Genomic DNA, 18,676 nt, shown 5'->3' on the forward strand with positions numbered 1-18,676 from the left:
TAAAATACTACTTTCAAAACTACCAGGGTTACAGGTAAACATGTCCAACAATCCAGCTTCCTTCCAGTTGAAGGTAGCTAGACGTTCAGTGCACAGGAACTTCCGGTTCTATATTGGCAAACTGCCGTGCAAGAATAATGACATGTTAGTATTCGAGGGTTAATCCATTGAGTTCATTCCTAACTTAAGCTTAAAACGTCTTTCATAAGATAAATTTGAGGTAAGATAGGAACTGCACCTTGTATAGATTTAAACTTTTATCTTCATAAGATGCAATATTGACACTCTTCTTCTTCTTCTTATTCTTCTTAGCATTTATGTCTGCTGTTGTGCACTTTCTTTTCCACTCGATGAGGTCTTGTGCATCTTTAAGAGAGACTGTCACCACACACATGTCCTCCCACAGTGTTGAGCCAGCGCTTCTTTGGTCGCCCTCGTGTTCTGTGGTCCTCAGAACTTACAGTGTAATGCCCTTCTCGCAACTGAAGAACCGGTTCTGCGTAGCACGTGGCCATACCATCCCAGATGATGTTCTCCCATTTTCTCAGCGATTGGTGCCACACCAAATGCCATGCAAACATCCTCATTTCTGATGTGATCCAGTCTAGTGAGTTCCATTGGCCAGCAAAGTATCTTCATCTCCATAACATGCAGCTGTTGTTCATGTCTCCTTGTAACTGGCCAACACTCAATTCCATGCAATGCCACTGGTCTAATGATGGTTCTATAGATTTTGGATTTCAGATACATTGGCACCCTCTGATCAAAAAGTACTCCTGTGACTTGGCGCCACTTCATCCAGGCAAACTTCATTTCAGTCGCAAACAACAAACATCTGGGAGCATGTCATCATCTGATTAGATAAGTGACCAAAGATATTTAAATTGAGATGTTTTCAGAATCTCAATGCCGTTGATATTAATTGACCATCACTTTGTACCCCACACTCTAGATACTCAGTCTTCCCCATGTCAAGTCGCAGGCTGTATCTGTCCAAGGAGTTTTTCCAACGTTGGACGAGTCATTGCAAATCTTGGCAGGATTTACAGGTGACCATGTCATCAGCATAGAGTAGAGTCCACGAATGTGATGTTAACACTTCTGTGCTGATGGTGTCGAGACATTGATAAATGCATTTAAAAAATCGTTATTTTATATCATTTATCAGTTAGTATTTAACTATTCCGAAGTTGCAGTCTTGCCTGTTAATTCCAATAAATATTCCTTCTAATGAAAAGATTTTAACACTTGAGAGTTGCAAGGCTGGAAGCTTTTTATTAGTTTTTTAAATGACAGGAGAATTGAAAAGTAAAATCCAATAGAAGAAAACTTGCGGGTTCCCTTTCTTATGATTTGATTTGAGTATCTACCTCTTCTCTGACATACCGTAATTATGTTATGGCTTACAGATGATTGTACCATATGCAAGAATGTTTGTAAGTTTTTCCATTATTTGATTACAGTATCTTTAAATACTTTTAATTGTAAGACAGCAGCATATCTGTCGTGAGCCAGATGGTTTGCTTTGTACATTTCTCATGTGGCTTACGATCATCATTATAAGGGTTTCACATTGTTGTGTCAATACCTACACTACTCTCTTGGAGGTCTATAGGCCATTAGGTAATTTTTCCTCTCATCCAAAGGGAATTATAACACTTTATTTTGTTTATATCCTGCTAATGGAGTGTGAGACCAATAACTTTATTGTATTGTGTATGTCCTCTTTTCATAATAAATCCTATAGATACCTGCAGTCACTCTTGACCATTCTCTGCAGATTTGGTGTAGCTATCCTGATCTGGAAGAAATCAGGGCATATGTAGAAAGATAGGAAAATGAATAGGAATAGGGTACCCCCTGTGGGTGGGGATGCAGATGAAGAATACACCCATGTTATACCCTGCCTGTCATAAGAGGCAACTAAAAGGGGCAACCAAGGGATAATTGAATTAGAACCATGAGACTACTTGTGATTAGTACCCTCATGCAAGGAACACGATGGGCCGACTTTACTTGTGAGTAGTACCACTATGTTAGGTACACAATAGGTTTGTAATTAGTAGCACTATATAAGCGACACCGAAGGTCTGCGTTGCCTGTGACTAGTACCCACTATGTGAGGAACACCACGGGATTAGTACGAGTCCCTGTGATTAGTACACCTATGTGAAGAACACCATGGGTTTGCATTATCCATGACTGGTGCCGTAATGTGAGAAACACCATAGGTCTGGGTTACCTGTGAGTAACACCACACTGTGTGGAACACCGTAAGTCTATGTTACTCATCATTAGTACCGCTATATGAGAAATACCATGGTTCTTACTTTCCTAGCATTAAGTGCCATTATGAGAGGCCGTTGACCTGGATTTTGGACCCCTTTTGACAACAAGCATCATCGATTCATGATTGTGCTCTGAAAGCAGCCCCTTGGTCAGTATACAATATTGTTCCAAGATAGTTTCTAGGAAAGGTGGGGCATTGCAGGTCAAATCCACTGATTATTGTTCTTCCTCCCTTTTTCTTGAATTCTAGTCAGTGGATTAATTTTGGATTTAACTTTCAATATTGCAACTTGGATCCGCTTATTATTTTAAATTCATATTTATCCATTCATTCATCATCATCACGTTTTGAATTCTGGCGAGTGGATGAGTTTTGGACTTTTGAATTGTCATTACATTTCCTACCATTAGGGGCAAATGACCTAGATGTTAGGCCCCTTTAAGCACCAAGCATCATCATCACCATCATCATCATCAGGAATAGGGTAAACATGATGACAGGTCAGCAATAGAAAAGGAGACAAGAACAAACATGAAAACAGGAAGAAAGGATGATCTCTACATCTTCCTACACTGCTGTCTTAAAAAAAAAAGTAACTCAGAGAAACTAATTCATTACCTGCACGTGAGCTAACAAGACCATTACTGAAGGCGTTGCCGGCAAGGTAACGGCCTGAATGATTGGAGAAACTGTGCTGTGACTGGCCATCAGCTATGGAACGAGGTTTTGCACCTTTGTTGCTAAAGTGCGAAGCATGTGATCGCATATCATCCACTGTACAGCCAGCATTCATGGAACCTGTGGAAGAAAATTAATTCTTAAGAGTGATTCAAAGAGAGGTGTTATCTAAACAATTACATCAAGGAAAGGCAGAATACTGGCAATAAATTAATTTAGGTAAGAAGGATATAAACATGAAATGCAGTTTTGCTTGACAGCAATGTGGAAGACACTTTAAGTAGTTGTTAGCCATAGTGATGAGCCCTATGTCACACTCAAATGTTCTCGCAATAGATTCTTGGTTTACATTTGGTAATGTTCAAGGGATCACATGTACATTTTGACACTACATTTGGCAGTCCAAGATAAAGTAAAGCATGTGAACAGGCCATGCATGCTAGAGACGGGAGGACATTAGGCGCGAGATACAAGTGATGTCTCCTCAGGTTCTGGTGGCTGCCTTAAGGGACCTGGAGCACCGTATTAATTACACGTGCTGAAATTTATTTTTCAACTCTGAAGTTTTGTGGCTGATGATGGGTCAAGGAGCCAAAACATGTACCACAATTATGTGAAATAATCTAAGAGATTGTTGTATTATACATGGTTGGATCAGGTTGACACTTAGATTTTCTTTTGAGCACCATATTCAGTCATATTTGGTTGTCAAAGGAGGACATTTCTAGCGCCTGTTGTGATCGTCATTCTTTTCTCATGCATACATGAATATCATCTGTTTAATTTCTTCTTGTGCAATTAATTTAGGCAAACAGTTTCTGGGCCAACCTTCTTTTGTGACACCCTGTATAAAAAATTGTATTGTTAGGAGTTGCTACCTTATTTGGGAGACTAGGGAGGGCTTTGGCAATAATCTTGTGTGGTCTGTATGGATAGTACAGGGATTCATCCTCTTCGCTCTTGGATTGTATGGAGCTCTTGTTACTAAACTGATAGATTTTCATTTCATGATCAAGAAATCAAAGACTTTAAAAGTGAACATCTATCTGTAAAATGAATTGCTGTTTTCTCAAAATATTAATAACCAATACTAAAGCTAACTGATACTATTAGATAATGATAAATCATCTCAGGATAGGAGTGACAAGAATGGATAAGATGAGAAATGAGAAGGTTAGAGATATAGTAAAAGAAGAGTCACTACAGAACAGGATAGAGGCATCTAGACTTAGATGGTATGGACACATGAAGAGAATGACAGAGAGATGGATACCTGGGAGGCTGCATGAACTGGAGATAAAAGGAAAATGACCAGGAGGAAGACCAAGAGACAGGTGAATAAAATGAGTGGAAGAGTGTGTGCAGAGAAGAAGAGAGGACTGGGCAAGAGTGAAGAGTGAGAAGTGGTGGGAAGACAAGAGGAGAAGGAGAGGCGTATGTTCCAAGCAGACCCGGTCAACAGCTGGAAACTGCATATGATGATGATGATGATGCTGCTGATGATGATGATAAATGATGATGATGATGATGATAGCGACAACGACGAAGTTGTATAGATAGAAAGGACAAGGTTAATAATATTGCCAGTTTGCTGTTGTTCAGCCTTGTCTTCATCCTCTCCATCCCTCCCAAACATCACTGTTTAGTGGTTCCATCCCAATTTTTACTAGTTGACAGTTCTCAGCAATCAGTGACTTTGTTAATATAACTGTGCTAGCATTAGTTATGGAGAGAACAGACTTTGGATATTTTTCATGGGATCCTTTGATTTTCTCTACAATGAAGTGTAAATTCAGTTAAGTACATTTTCTTGTTTTTGTGGGAAAGATTAATTCAGTGTATTCTGTTTTTTATTATAAAGCAGAACAGTCTGCTTTTGCTAATGGGTGTTAATATTCACCAAAACATTTCTGTAGAATTAATAAAAGAAGTCTCCTCTGAGAAAATTTTGGATAATATTTCTTTTGCAATATATTTCCAATTAGTATATTTCATATTTTGGTATCTTTTAGGGCATAAGTGCATGCATATTTCTGGAATTTTTAGGACATAGAAATTCAAGCTCTAACGCTGATGATTATAAAATATTATTCTGCTCTTTTATTGTCTAGACTATCTGTAAAATAATTTATATTCAACATCAGATATCGCTCATATTTGTCATTGAATATTCTGAATGGACAAATGCTTTATGTCTGCTTTTTTACAGAACTGAAATATATGATTGTCACAATTATGGAAATGGTATTATTGGCTCGTAAAGTTGTACAAGTGCTTTGGTGCAGCTGAATAGAAAGTTGTTTTTGCATGGCATTCTTTTAGTGAATTACTCCCATTACCTTTACACAATTATTTAGTTGATTCCTGTGAAAGCCAGGCTAGTGTGCTCAGAACAGTCAGTAGTATTAGTTAAAAAAACCAAACCTCATGGCGCTACAGCCCTTGAAGGGCCTTGGCCTACCAAGCGACCGCTGTTCAGCCTGAAGGCCTGCAGATTACGAGGTGTCGCGTGAATCCTCTTGGCCGTTATTCTTGCATTTCTAGACCGTAGTATTAGTTAGCATGTTCAGTATTTCCTGAGATGTGTTTTGAAACATATAATCATTACTGGTATACTGGTTTTTTCCCCCCTACAATTTGCTTTGCGTCGATACCGACACAGATAGGTCTTATGGCGACAATGGCATAGGAAAGGGCTAGGAGTGGGAAGGAAGTGGGCATGGCATTAGTTAAGGTATAGCCCCAACATTTGCCTGGTTTGCAAATGGGAAGCCACAGAAAACCATCTTCAGGGCTGCTGATAGTGGGGTTCAAACCCACTATGTCCTGAATGTAAGCTCACAGCTGTGCGATCCTAACCACATGGCCAATTTTCTCTGTGGTATACTGCTTCAGGTATTTCTATTTTATTACATCTTTAAGATAGAGAATATTGTTGATCGAAGATGAGAATGTGTGTTTGAATGACTCAAGGAAAACGAACTTAATTAAATAGCAATGTGTCGGGCTGAGTGGCTCAGATGGTTGAGGTGCTGGCCTTCTGACCCCAACTTGGCAGGCTCGATCCTGGCTCAAATACGTTGGCTTCATGTCGGTAGATTTACTGACACGTAAAAGAATCAATCAATCAATCAATACTGATCTGCATTTAGGGCAGTCGCCCAGGTGGCAGATTCCCTATCTGTTGCTTTCCTAGCCTTTTTCGAAATGATTTCAAAGAAATTGGAAATTTATTGAACATCTCCCTTGGTAAGTTATTCCAATCCCTAACTCCCCTTCCTATAAATGAATATTTGCCCCAGTTTGTCCTCTTGAATTCCAACTTTATCTTCATATTGTGATCTTTCCTACCTTTATAAACGCCATTCAAACTTATTCGTCTACTAATGTCATTCCACACCATCTCTCCGCTGACAGCTCGGAACATACCACTTAGTCGAGCAACTCTTCTTCTTTCTCTCAATTCTTCCCAACCCAAACATTGCAACATTTTTGTAATGCTACTCTTTTGTCGGAAATCACCCAGAACAAATCGAGCTGCTTTTCTTTGGATTTTTTCCAGTTCTTGAATCAGGTAATCCTGGTGAGGGTCCCATACACTAGAACCATACTCTAGTTGGGGTCTTACCAGAGACTTATATGCACTCTCCTTTACATCCTTACTACAACCCTTAAACACCCTCATAACCATGTGCAGAGATCGGTACCCTTTATTTACAATCCCATTTATGTGATTACCCCAGTGAAGATCTTTCCTTATATTAACACCTAGATACTTACAATGATCCCCAAAAGGAACTTTCACCCCATCAACGCAGTAATTAAAACTGAGAGGACGTTTCCTATTTGTGAAACTCACAACCTGACTTTTAACCCCGTTTATCAACATACCATTGCCTGCTGTCCATCTCACAACATTTTCGAGGTCACGTTGCAGTTGCTCACAATCTTGTAACTTATTTATCACTCTATAGAGAATAACATCATCCGCAAAAAGCTTTACCTCCGATTCCACTCCTTTACTCATATCATTTATATATATAAGAAAACATAAAGGTCCGATAACACTTCCCTGAGGAACTCCCCTCTCAACTATTACAGGGTCAGACAAAGCTTCACCTACTCTAACTCTCTGAGATCTATTTTCTAGAAATATAGCAACCCATTCAGTCACTCTTTTGTCTAGTCCAATTGCACTCATTTTTGCCAGTAGTCTCCCATGATCCACCCTATCAAATGCTTTAGACATGTCAATCGCGATACAGTCCATTTGACCTCCAGAATCCAAGATATCTGCTATATCTTGCTGGAATCCTACAAGTTGAGCTTCAGTGGAATAACCTTTCCTAAAACCGAATTGCCTTCTATCGAACCAGTTATTAATTTCACAAACATGTCTAATATAATCAGAAAGAATGCCTTCCCAAAGCTTACATACAATGCATGTCAAACTTACTGGCCTGTAATTTTCAGCTTTATGTCTATCACCTTTTCCTTTATACACAGGGGCTACTATAGCAACTCTCCATTCATCTGGTATAGCTCCTTCGACCAAACAATAATCAAATAAGTACTTCAGATATGGTACTATATCCCAACCCATTGTCTTTAGTATATCCCCAGAAATCTGATCAATTCCAGCCGCTTTTCTAGTTTTCAACTTTTGTATCTTATTGTAAATGTCATTGTTATCATATGTAAATTTTATTACTTCTTTGGCCTTAGTCTCTTCCTCTATCTCGACATTATCCTTGTAACCAACAATCTTTACATACTGCTGACTGAATACTTCTGCCTTTTGAAGATCCTCACATACACCCTCCCCTTGTTCATTAATTATTCCTGGAATGTCCTTCTTGGAACCTGTTTCTGCCTTAAAATACCTATACATACCCTTCCATTTTTCACTGAAATTTGTATGACTGCCAATTATGCTTGCCATCATGTTATCCTTAGCTGCCTTTTTTGCTAGATTCAATTTTCTAGTAAGTTCCTTCAATTCCTCCTTACTTCCACAGCCATTTCTAACTCTATTTCTTTCCAGTCTGCACCTCCTTCTTAGTCTCTTTATTTCTCTATTATAATAAGGTGGGTCTTTACCATTCCTTACCACCCTTAATGGTACAAACCTGTTTTCGCATTCCTCAACAATTTCTTTAAACCCATCCCAGAGTCTGTTTACATTTTTATTTACCGTTTTCCACCGATCATAGTTACTTTTTAGAAACTGCCTCATACCTGCTTTATCAGCCATATGGTACTGCCTAACAGTCCTACTTTTAAGACCTTCCTTTCTATCGCATTTATTTTTAACTACCACAAAAACAGCTTCATGATCACTAATACCATCTATTACTTCAGTTTCCCTATAGAGCTCATCTGGTTTTATCAGCACGACATCCAGGATATTTTTCCCTCTGGTTTGTTCCATCACTTTCTGAATCAGCTGTCCTTCCCATATTAACTTATTTGCCATTTGTTGGTCATGCTTCCTGTCGTTCGCATTTCCTTCCCAATTTACATCTGGCAAATTCAGATCTCCCGCTACAATCACATTTCTTTGCATGTCGTTTCCCACATAGCTGACTATCCTATCAAATAATTCCGAATCCGCATCAGTGCTACCCTTACCCGATCTGTACACTCCAAATATATCAAGTTGCCTATTATCTTTAGAAATGAGCCTTACACCTAGAATTTCATGTGTCTCATCTTTAACTTTTTCGTAGCTTACAAATTCTTCTTTCACCAGAATGAAAACTCCCCCTCCCACCTTTCCTATCCTATCTCTACGATACACACTCCAGTGCCGTGAGAAAATTTCTGCATCCATTATATCATTTCTCAGCCATGATTCAACTCCTATTACAATATCTGGTAAATATATATCTATTAAATTACTTAATTCTATTCCTTTCTTTACAATACTTCTACAGTTCAACACTAACAATTTTATGTCATCCCTACTTGATTTCCAGTTCCCTGTTCCCTTATCACCGCTCCCTAGGCCATCCCGTTTCCCTGAATGTACCTCCCTATTACCCTTCCAAACAAATTTCCTAACTTATACGTACCACTGCGGTTTAAATGAAGGCCATCCGAGCGCAGATCCCTATCTCCTACCCACCCATTAGGATCTAGAAATTTCACTCCCAGTTTCCCACATACCCACTCCATAGTCTCATTTAAATCCCCAATCACCCTCCAGTCAGTATCCCTCCTACACAGTATTCCACTAATAACAATCTCCGCTTTCTTAAACTTCACCCGTGCTGCATTTACCAGATCCCACACATCTCCAACTATGTTGGTACTTATATCAGCTTGCCTTACATTGTTGGTACCAACGTGAAACACTACCACCTTCTCCTTCCCCTCCTCCCTCTCTTCTACTTTCCTCAACATCTGCCTCAACCTAATTCCTGGATAACATTCTACCCTGGTTCCCTTTCCTCCACACACTTTCCGCACGTGTCTAACGATGGAATCCCCCATGACCAGAGCCTCAACCCTACCCACCTCATTTGATCCCCTCCCCTCCTGGTCAGCCCTATCTTTGCTGATAGCTGCAGAAGCTACTTCCTCCTCCCTTTTCTCCATCCCATGACCCTGTTCCACGAGTCTTTTCCTATCCTCTACTCTACATTTCCCTTTCCTACCTTTTCCCTTCCTCCTACTTCCATGCATCTCAGCAACAGTTCCCTGTCCCTCATCTTCCCTCTGTTGTTCTACCTGGAGTGACTCGTACCGATTTCGCACAGACACCTGTCCTGAATTCTGTTCCTGAATAGAGCCCTTTGCCTGCAATCTCCTTCCCCTTAGAACATTAGACCACCTGTCGTCTACAACTCCTCCCTTTCCTTCCCCTCCCTCTTGTACACCTACTGTAACCTGTACATTGTTTGAGGGAGTCCTATCTTCCTTCCTGTCTTCTGTGAGAATCCTAATTATCTCCCTCAAACTTTCCAACTCCTCCCTCATACCCCTCAATGCCTCACCACACCCACAATAAGTACACTCGCGCTCCTTAGCCATTCTTTACGGAGGGAAAATTTTAAATTAAAAAATAAAGTAACTTATTTGCAAAAAAATAAATGAACGGAGGGATATATTGTCTGGGATAGTACACAACAATAAGGTAATTAATATACGACTACACTACAATACTACTTAGTCGTGCTCTATTTTTTTTTTTAATCCTACAACCCTTAACAGGATAAAAACTGCTGTTAATTACTGAATATCGAAAGTAATACACAAGAACTACACTATTCCAAACTGCAATTAAGCCTATCCTAATTACAACAACAGTATTTTAGTAAGAGTTTCTACGGATATCTCTACTACACCAGTACTACACAAATATTTTACAATAATAAAATAAGCACACTAAATTCTAATAGGATATTACTCGTATACTACTGTACAGTACACTACAGTAATTTTTAAACTACTTTCAGACGTATCCTAATTACGATACCGGTACCGTACCGTATGTCACTACTAAGCACAACAGAAATGAAATTTGCAAGAACTACTGTACTCAAAGATTACCAACGAAGCTAAATGCTTAGACAAATTATTATTAGTATTAGGGTCTAATAGATACACACGAAAGATAACACACGAATATAGCAGGCAAGATATTTTTTTTTTTTTTGCTAGGGGCTTTACGTCGCACCGACACAGATAGGTCTTATGGTGACGATGGGATAGGAAAGGCCTAGGAGTTGGAAGGAAGCGGCCGTGGCCTTAATTAAGGTACAACCCCAGCATTTGCCTGGTGTGAAAATGGGAAACCACGGAAAACCATCTTCAGGGCTGCCGATAGTGGGATTCGAACCTACTATCTCCCGGATGCAAGCTCACAGCCGCGCGCCTCTACGCGCACAGCCAACTCGCCCGGTACAGGCAAGATACGGCACTATCTAAATGTACTGTATCTATACTACAATGTATCTCCACTACACTACACTGCGTTTTGGTTAAATGCTTAAGTATCAAAAGGATTGCCGTACACGAAGAAAAACACGAATATAACTGGCAAGATACTATCTAATATATTATACCTTATCTTCACTACAATTCTTCTGAAATGTGGTTATGTGATTATTACAGCTGGTGGATTACTATTATTTTCCCTACTCCACGGGACGGAGAACTCCTGCGGGACTAAATTCCGGCACCTTGGCGTCTCCAAAAACCATAAAAGTAGTTAGTGGGACGTAAAAAATAACATTATGATAAACTGCACTGTGAAGCTGATGTGGTTGTTATTCGGAATAGGCTTACTAATTAATACCAAAATATCCATACCTGTTCTTTCCATGTGGTAGACTCTGGGACGTGGTATGCTCCGATTGCTGTAGACAGAGACTTGATCCCAGTCTTTGTGTGTCGTGAAGCCACTAAGCGTAGCAAGGGACGAGAGTGGACCTCCGGGGCTAGGAGTGGGACCAATGGCTGAACAACAGCTAACAGGCACTGCACTTCCTTTGGTAGTACTCCCTACCATACCTGCAGCAGTATGTTGTTGCAGCGTGTGTAATTTCCGTGATCGTCGCCTGCTGGCTGCCACAAACACTATTACTGCGATCACTACTGTACCACAGATAGCTGCACTTGCTGCAATGGTTATTTTATCCATGTTGCTCGCTGGCGAGGTTACGGTACGCACTTCTCGACACTGTCCATAAGGCACTGTTTCAGGTGTCACGTTAACATCCTCCAGGGAGATGACACACACCACTATGCACTCCTGAAACACAAGTACAATATAAGTGTTAAAAACAAGATTCTTTCTGTTGATTAATGTTTTGCTTTAATATCAGGTTAATTGACCAATATGAAAAGAAAAAGAAAAAAAGAAGCTTGTAGTTTTACATCACTGATGATCATAGCCATGGGACTCCAATTTCAGATGGAAACCAACCCCAGAGGAATATGTGACTTTTAATTACAAACAACCCACAAGCATTGGCTGCGATTCGAGCACAGCCGTCGTGATGGGAAGCCCGTGACAGTGGCACTCTGCTATCATGCCGTACCAAAAGCATCTTAGTATGTTTCCTGACTATTGCAAGGATTACTTGTGAACTGTCTGTTTTAATTGCTGTAAAATGTTGTAATGGTGCCTTTCTCAAGATCACAGTCACTTCTTTCATAATCTTCACCAAAGGTTGCGATATGTCCCAGAAAAAACTAATATAGTCCCACATTCAAGGTCAGAAAAATTGTTCCAGCTGGTTCACTAAAATTCCTGTAAACTGATTATTTTGTATTTACCCATTAGGTTGAATTATGCTACAATATTGAAAGAAATTCAAGCTCCTTTCATCAAGTGTTGCTTTCCTGCCAATCTTTTGAGTCATAACTCTCATGTTGTACAATAGTTGGCAGAAATGCCAATGCCAGATCTGCTTAGAATGCCACTTCCACTTGTGTTTCTCTTTATTTGATGAACACATTAGTGTATGAATTATATATCTGTAACTCCGTCATCTGTTAGTGCCGTTCTTGACATGCGCTGAATTTTATAAACTTAAATTCCTTGACTAAGTACTTGATAATCTCTTGAAAAATATGATTTCTGTGTGATGAGAAACCTTAACTATTATACATACAACTACTGCAGTATGATAAATTGAAGTAATATTTAATATTCTTTTTCTGCTTTTACAGTCTCATTGGACCACTTGAGTCAATTATTTTCTGGCCATCTTCTTCAAATTTTATTTCCAAATTGCCCAGCAGCTTTTCATTTGTTATAATCTTTTCTTTTGTTCCTCATCCGTAAATACCTTTTTCATTGTATGCTGTTTGTCCATTTTTGGTTTAAATCTTATTTTTATGTTTTTCAGTTTCTACATTTATATATATTTATTTTACCATTTATTAGGTTTGCTCTAAATAAAGCTCTTTTATTGATGTGCTAATTTTTGTCACATATACTTCTGTCCAAGTTTTGTGGAAGAGTATTATGGCAATTCCGTCATCACTTCTACTAATAATAGATACACCACTGCAGACATTATATCATACAGAATGTATCCATCCAAATAGATCATAGAACAAATAACTCTGATATCTCTTAAAGTGTTCTAAAGAAAATCAAACAATACTGAAAATTGCATTGTATTTTCATTTCTAGACCTCAGGCAAGTAGTCTAATAGGTTAAGTTTATTAATATTAATAGTTTATTTTACTTAAGAATATGGTCAGTCCATTAAACTTCCATGTCCCTTGAAATCGCAAGCCATCCCGACATGTCCCCTTGTCACCTCCCTGCCTCTTGATGGCCTGCTATTAGGAAAATATGGATTTCCAGCACCTCCTTGTAAACTCAAAGAACAGTGAATGTTTTTGAAGGAATTTGATGTTAATTGCATGTTGTACTCTACAGGCCAAGAAAACCTCATTATGCTAGATTGAAAACTTCACATCTACCATTACATGCAAAATATGCTTATGCACAACAGATAGCTGTGGTAACATTGTCAGTTTGTTATAAGGTACTTCTTAAAGCCTTTTTATGACATGTTGAATTACTGGACTTGGAGGTTGAAAGATCTTGTGTATATTGGCCAATCTAGAGAAAACACGCTATGAAGTAACGTTGATAAAGGGCAGCATGGGAAACTATTGGAAGTCTTGAAGAAAATCAGTCTCAGCAAGGAGACAACAAGCCAGCTTTCACTGGAACCAAAAAATGTGGTTAGAGTTGATGGCACAGTGTTCGAAGAAGTCCATGTCAGAGTTTATTATTTTAACCATAATGGTTTGATTGACTTGAGTCCTTGCTGACTTCAATCAGTCTGTCAGCAATAACTTAAAACTTGTTGCTTTGTAGATTATACAGCCGCTGAAGAAGAAATCATATAAGTTCTTGAAATGTACAGTATTTAGCCAAAAATAAAACATTGTAATAAGCATTGACTAGGTGGACTATAAGTTTTAAGTTATCACTGATAGAAGTCCATATCAAACGTGGAGTTTGTTGAAGTTGCATCCTGTCCCCTCTGCTTTTCGGTGTCTATTCGGAGGTGATATTGAATGAGACAGTAGACACACTTGTGCCAGAAAGGATTTGCATTAATGGAGAGCCAATCAGTAACATTTGCTACAGATGTGATATGGCGCTCTTGGCTGATAACACAGAAGATCTTCAGGTCTTGTTCAAAAGGGTCAACATAGCTGTAATAATTGCAGACTCAGAATGAACACCAAGATCGTGATAGTCAACAAGCAAAAAGACAAGCTCCAACTGGGAAATGTCAACAGTACAAATACCTTAGGTCCTTTTTAATGAAAAGTGGGAATATATCTAAGAGATCAACATCACGATTGAGAAGCATATTTGTAAAATTGTAAAACCTACCCAGTAACTGAAAATTAAACCTGGATCTTAGGATGTAAGTCTGGGGATATGTGTTTTCCACACTTTTGTATGGAAAGGTGAACTGTAATCCAGACCTTGTGCAGGTAACTGCTAGCCTTTGAAATATGTGTTTACTGATGGATGTTGCATATCTCATGGGGAGAGAAAACTAGTAATACTAAAATGATGGATAGGCTATATAAGAAGACAGAATTATTGCTATCTGTTGAAAAACGGAGGCTTGAATATTAATTAGGATATGTGATGAGTAATGAATACAGGAGTCTACAACTGGCTCCAAAAAACAAAAACAAAAAAAACAAAGAAAACATGGAGGGCCATTGGACCTAGCTGATGAAGAACTTTGTCATAAGACCCTGAGGGACTGGTACCAAAAAAACATGGAAGCACTTTTACGTGTGGCAGAGCACACTTAACTATGATGATCACCAACTTTAGTAGAAGATGGTAGTAGTAGTAGTAGTAGTAGTAGTAGTAGTAGTAGTAGTAGTAGAAGACGTATATCATACTTATTTACTGGGTGGTTCATGAGCCCCTTATTTTTTCGGAGACAGGCAACCGAAATAACGTGTATAACCTAAATATCCTTACAGTTTAGTTTTATGAACACCAAACAAATAAAATTTCTCCTTATGGTCAATAAGGCTCTCTCCTACCTGTGTGTCCGTGCTAGATACCGGTACTAAGGACCATTCTGCAAACATGTGATTCATTGCGCCTTGAAATAACACAGGTACCCGCAATAGATCCAGTTAATAGGTTATGCCACGTGCTCTGTAACGTAAGAAAGTTAAATGAACACTGTAAACCTCCATTGAAGACTTTGACACGTATGTTAACTTTCGAGATGGAACGGCCGTACTTAAGTACTAAGCCTCTAGCAAGCATCATGTATGTCGACTTCATGACAAAATCGGTTTAGGTCTGAAGCAGATGATGTATGAGTATTGGCAGCGTAGTGGTTCGAATGCAACATAAGGCAAATATTTTGAGCGACAGAGGTGCTCCATTTGATCGGGTATACAGTAATAACCAATACTTGTTTGCTATTGGTTTTAAGGGGTGTGCTCTGATTCGGCATATTTTCCCTAAGGAAAGGATTGGGAAGGAAATCGGCCTTCGTCTTTTATTAAGATACAGTCCCGGCATTCGCCTGGTGGTGAAAATGGGAAACAGGGGAAAACCGTTTTCAGGACGGCCAACATGGGATTCGAAGCCACAACCTATCGAATCCAACGCACACAAACAATACACCACACCTACCAGGTCACATCACAGCATTTATTCATTTCCTCACGATGTATTCCTATAAGTAGTACGTTGAATTGTTGCTAATTTATGAAGAAAGTGCTGTCGATTTAAGAGTGTATGCCATGTGCTCTGTAATGGTAAAAAGTTAAATGAACACTGTAAAGTGGTCAACGTTTCGAACACTTGTTACTCTGAATATACGTATCCCACTTCCTACCTACAGAGAATCACGTCGTAGTTCAAACTGGTTACATAACATTGGATAAAAACAGTCCTTTTCAGGACTATTTAAAAATTCACTCTTTGGAACAGCATGATATGCGGCCATATTACAGTCACTGTAAACGGCGTTAATCGAATAAAATAAGTGTACCAGCCTGTGATTAGAACCTACTACCACACAGCTTGGCTGATGCAATAACAGTGACGCGCACTTTAGCCACCTTAGCGTCCGCGAGCCGTGGTGGATAGCTAGCACATAGTAGTCCTTACAGACACTTCCTGTACAAACGTAAGATAGTGTTATTCGCAGCTGTGATCGTTTTACACATTCATTATAGTTTAAATAATAGAAATCAAACTGCCGCTAATGATTTCTATCATATTTGTGAGCATTATATAAATGGTATGGTTGTACTGAGGCCATAAAGAAGCAGGTACTAATGTTTTTCGGATGAAATTGATATACGCGTTAGTTGGGTTATCTACCTCCGAAAAAATAAGGGCTGGTGACTCACCCAGTATACTACTGCTGCTTGGTGTACACCTACCAATTGATGCTTCTGAATAGAAAAATGAAAACTTACAACCTGTTTTCCAGTCATTGACCGGGTCAGGGATGTAATGAATGAATAGTACGATGAGGTTGCCACGCCCAAAGTGATTTATTAATGACTGATAGATGCTATGAGATGAGAATGGAGTGTGTTGCTGCAATGAAAGATGACAGGGAAAACCGGAGTTCCCGGAGAAAAACCTGTCCCGCCTTCGCTTTGTCCAGCACAAATCTCACATGGAGTGACCGGGATTTGAACCACGGTATCCAGCGGTGAGAGGCTGACGCGCTGCCGTCTGAGCCATGAAGGCTTTTGTTTCTGAAGAGAATAGTTGTAAAATTTCTTTGATTGTCTTCATACTTGTTTTATAATTTAAGGTTTTCATTGTCCTTTAATGATAAATCAGATACAAGCTGTGAAGGTGATATTGTGTGTTCTATTCTGGAAAGATTTATTACATTGTAAAATTGTTTGTCAAATCGACAAGAAATCTTACCTGTGCTGGTACATTCTTGATGCGAAATTCACGTTCACTTGCCTCGAGTGGGGGGCCTTGTTTAAAAGTCTTATCCCCAAAAAGTCGATACACGACACGGAAACCTAATATATTGGCTGTATGCGAGTCCCACTGAATGACCACGGAATTATCTTGGCGGTAAGCACTGCGCACCAGAACTTCATCATCATGTTGCTGCTTACTGCTACCCCCCGAGGAAGGGAAACCTAGCACAAGAGGTGGTCTCTGCGGTGCTGTTCCACGCCAGTGAGGCGGTGGCACCGTAGTCCGTGACACAATAACACTCCCTCGACGTGTTGTGGTGGTAGGCTGTGTAGTAGTACTTGGTTTTGGCGTGGTTGTTGGTTTTTTAGTTGTTGGTGGGGTTGTAGTGGTGGTCGTGGTGGTAGTGGTGGTTGTTGTGGTTGTCGGTCTTGGTGTTGTACGTCTTGTAGTAGTTTGTGTCGTAGTGGTTGTAGGGGTGGTTGTAGTTGTCGTGGACGGTGTTGTGCTGGCAGTTGTAGGCTTGGTAGAAATCTCCAATACAGGCTTTACAGGCTCAAATTCTTCTTCTTCACTGCCAAGTTTTTGTGGTTTCTTCTTCTCTTCACCTGCTCCGGTCGGGTCTTCCAACTCATTTGTTACACTGCATTGTAATTCTGTAAATGAACATGTATACTGCATTAGTTTGGGGAGACAGTATCGAATATATGGCACTATTTTCATTTTCATGACTCAAAAACAATTGTTTAATATCTTTCTTTTATTCAGAAAAGACTGAATTCCCTGAATATTTAATTTTAAATAAAATAAAAATTGCAAATAAGGATTGCAACAACAAGATTAATATGCAACCCTTTAGAAAAACACCAACTCTCCAAAGTAGTCGTAAGATACCCAGGTTCAACACTCTGCGATTGCACGATGAGGATTGTGATTTTCAGGATACCCTCAGGAAGAATACAGAGAAAGAAGGATGGCCTGCCTTACAAAAGGCGTTGCTGGATGCGGCTCAAGAAACTATCCCTGCCTCATCAACCAAAGGCAAACACCCATGGTGGAGTTCAAAGTGTGATGAGGCTATAGAAGAAAGGCGTAAAGCCTGGACTAGGTGGAACCAACATAAAACTGAAGCCAATTATGAAGCCTTCCTCATGCAAAGAAAAGCTACAGCTAACACCATCCGCAGTGCCAAGAGAAATTACCTCAGGAGCCTAATGCAAGAGGCTGAAAATAATTTTCAGAGAAACAACTCAAGAGACCTGTACAAAGGACTTAAGAAGCAAACGACCCAGTACACAGCTCCTACCCTCATCCTCCACGGGCCAGATGGAAAACTTCAACTAAACAATAAAGACTGCACCAAAACTCTTGCAGATTATTTCCAGAAGCTACTAAACGCAGAGGAACCTAAAGAAAAGCTTATTTTCCATGAGCCTTCACACAGGAACCCTGATTCTCAACCACCTACGAGAGAAGAAATAAAGGACATCATCGCTGGTCTCAAGAACAACAAGGCTTCAGGTGAAGACGGCATAGTTGCCGAGATGTGGAAACATGCAGATGACCAGTCTTTGGAGAGCATCCATCAAATCATAAAGGACATATGGACAACAGAGTCCCTACCCGAAGGATGGACGTCTGCCGTGATTCACCCCCTCCACAAGAAGGGAAGTAAGACAGATCTCAACAATTATAGAGGTATTTCCTTGTTACAAATTACCTACAAGATCCTCTCTGTAGCTCTGCTTAATAGAGTCTCCACACAGCTAGACTCACAGTTAGG

The 18,676-nt window shown here is 39.6% G+C and overlaps 2 protein-coding genes across 2 annotated transcripts in view; one reads left to right on the forward strand and one right to left on the reverse strand.

The window, feature by feature from the left end:
* Rab3GAP1 (RAB3 GTPase activating protein subunit 1) overlaps nucleotides 1-18,676 on the forward strand; it is a 452,945-nt gene that overhangs the window by 98,697 nt on the left and 335,572 nt on the right. The gene's annotated exons all lie outside the window — the stretch shown is intronic.
* The window catches only part of haf (leucine-rich repeat and fibronectin type-III domain-containing protein hattifattener), a 41,947-nt gene that overhangs the window by 2,874 nt on the left and 20,397 nt on the right, over nucleotides 1-18,676 (reverse strand). Inside the window, exons 4-6 of the mRNA XM_068228577.1 lie at nucleotides 16,891-17,549; nucleotides 11,285-11,726; nucleotides 2,909-3,088 (exon numbers count right to left, since the gene is read on the reverse strand). Of these exons, the coding sequence (XP_068084678.1) occupies nucleotides 2,909-3,088; nucleotides 11,285-11,726; nucleotides 16,891-17,549 (1,281 nt within the window). The remainder of the gene's footprint in view (nucleotides 1-2,908; nucleotides 3,089-11,284; nucleotides 11,727-16,890; nucleotides 17,550-18,676) is intronic.

The sequence above is a fragment of the Anabrus simplex genome, chromosome 7 (genome assembly GCF_040414725.1).
Source record: "Anabrus simplex isolate iqAnaSimp1 chromosome 7, ASM4041472v1, whole genome shotgun sequence".
Classification (NCBI taxonomy): Eukaryota; Metazoa; Arthropoda; class Insecta; order Orthoptera; family Tettigoniidae; genus Anabrus; species Anabrus simplex.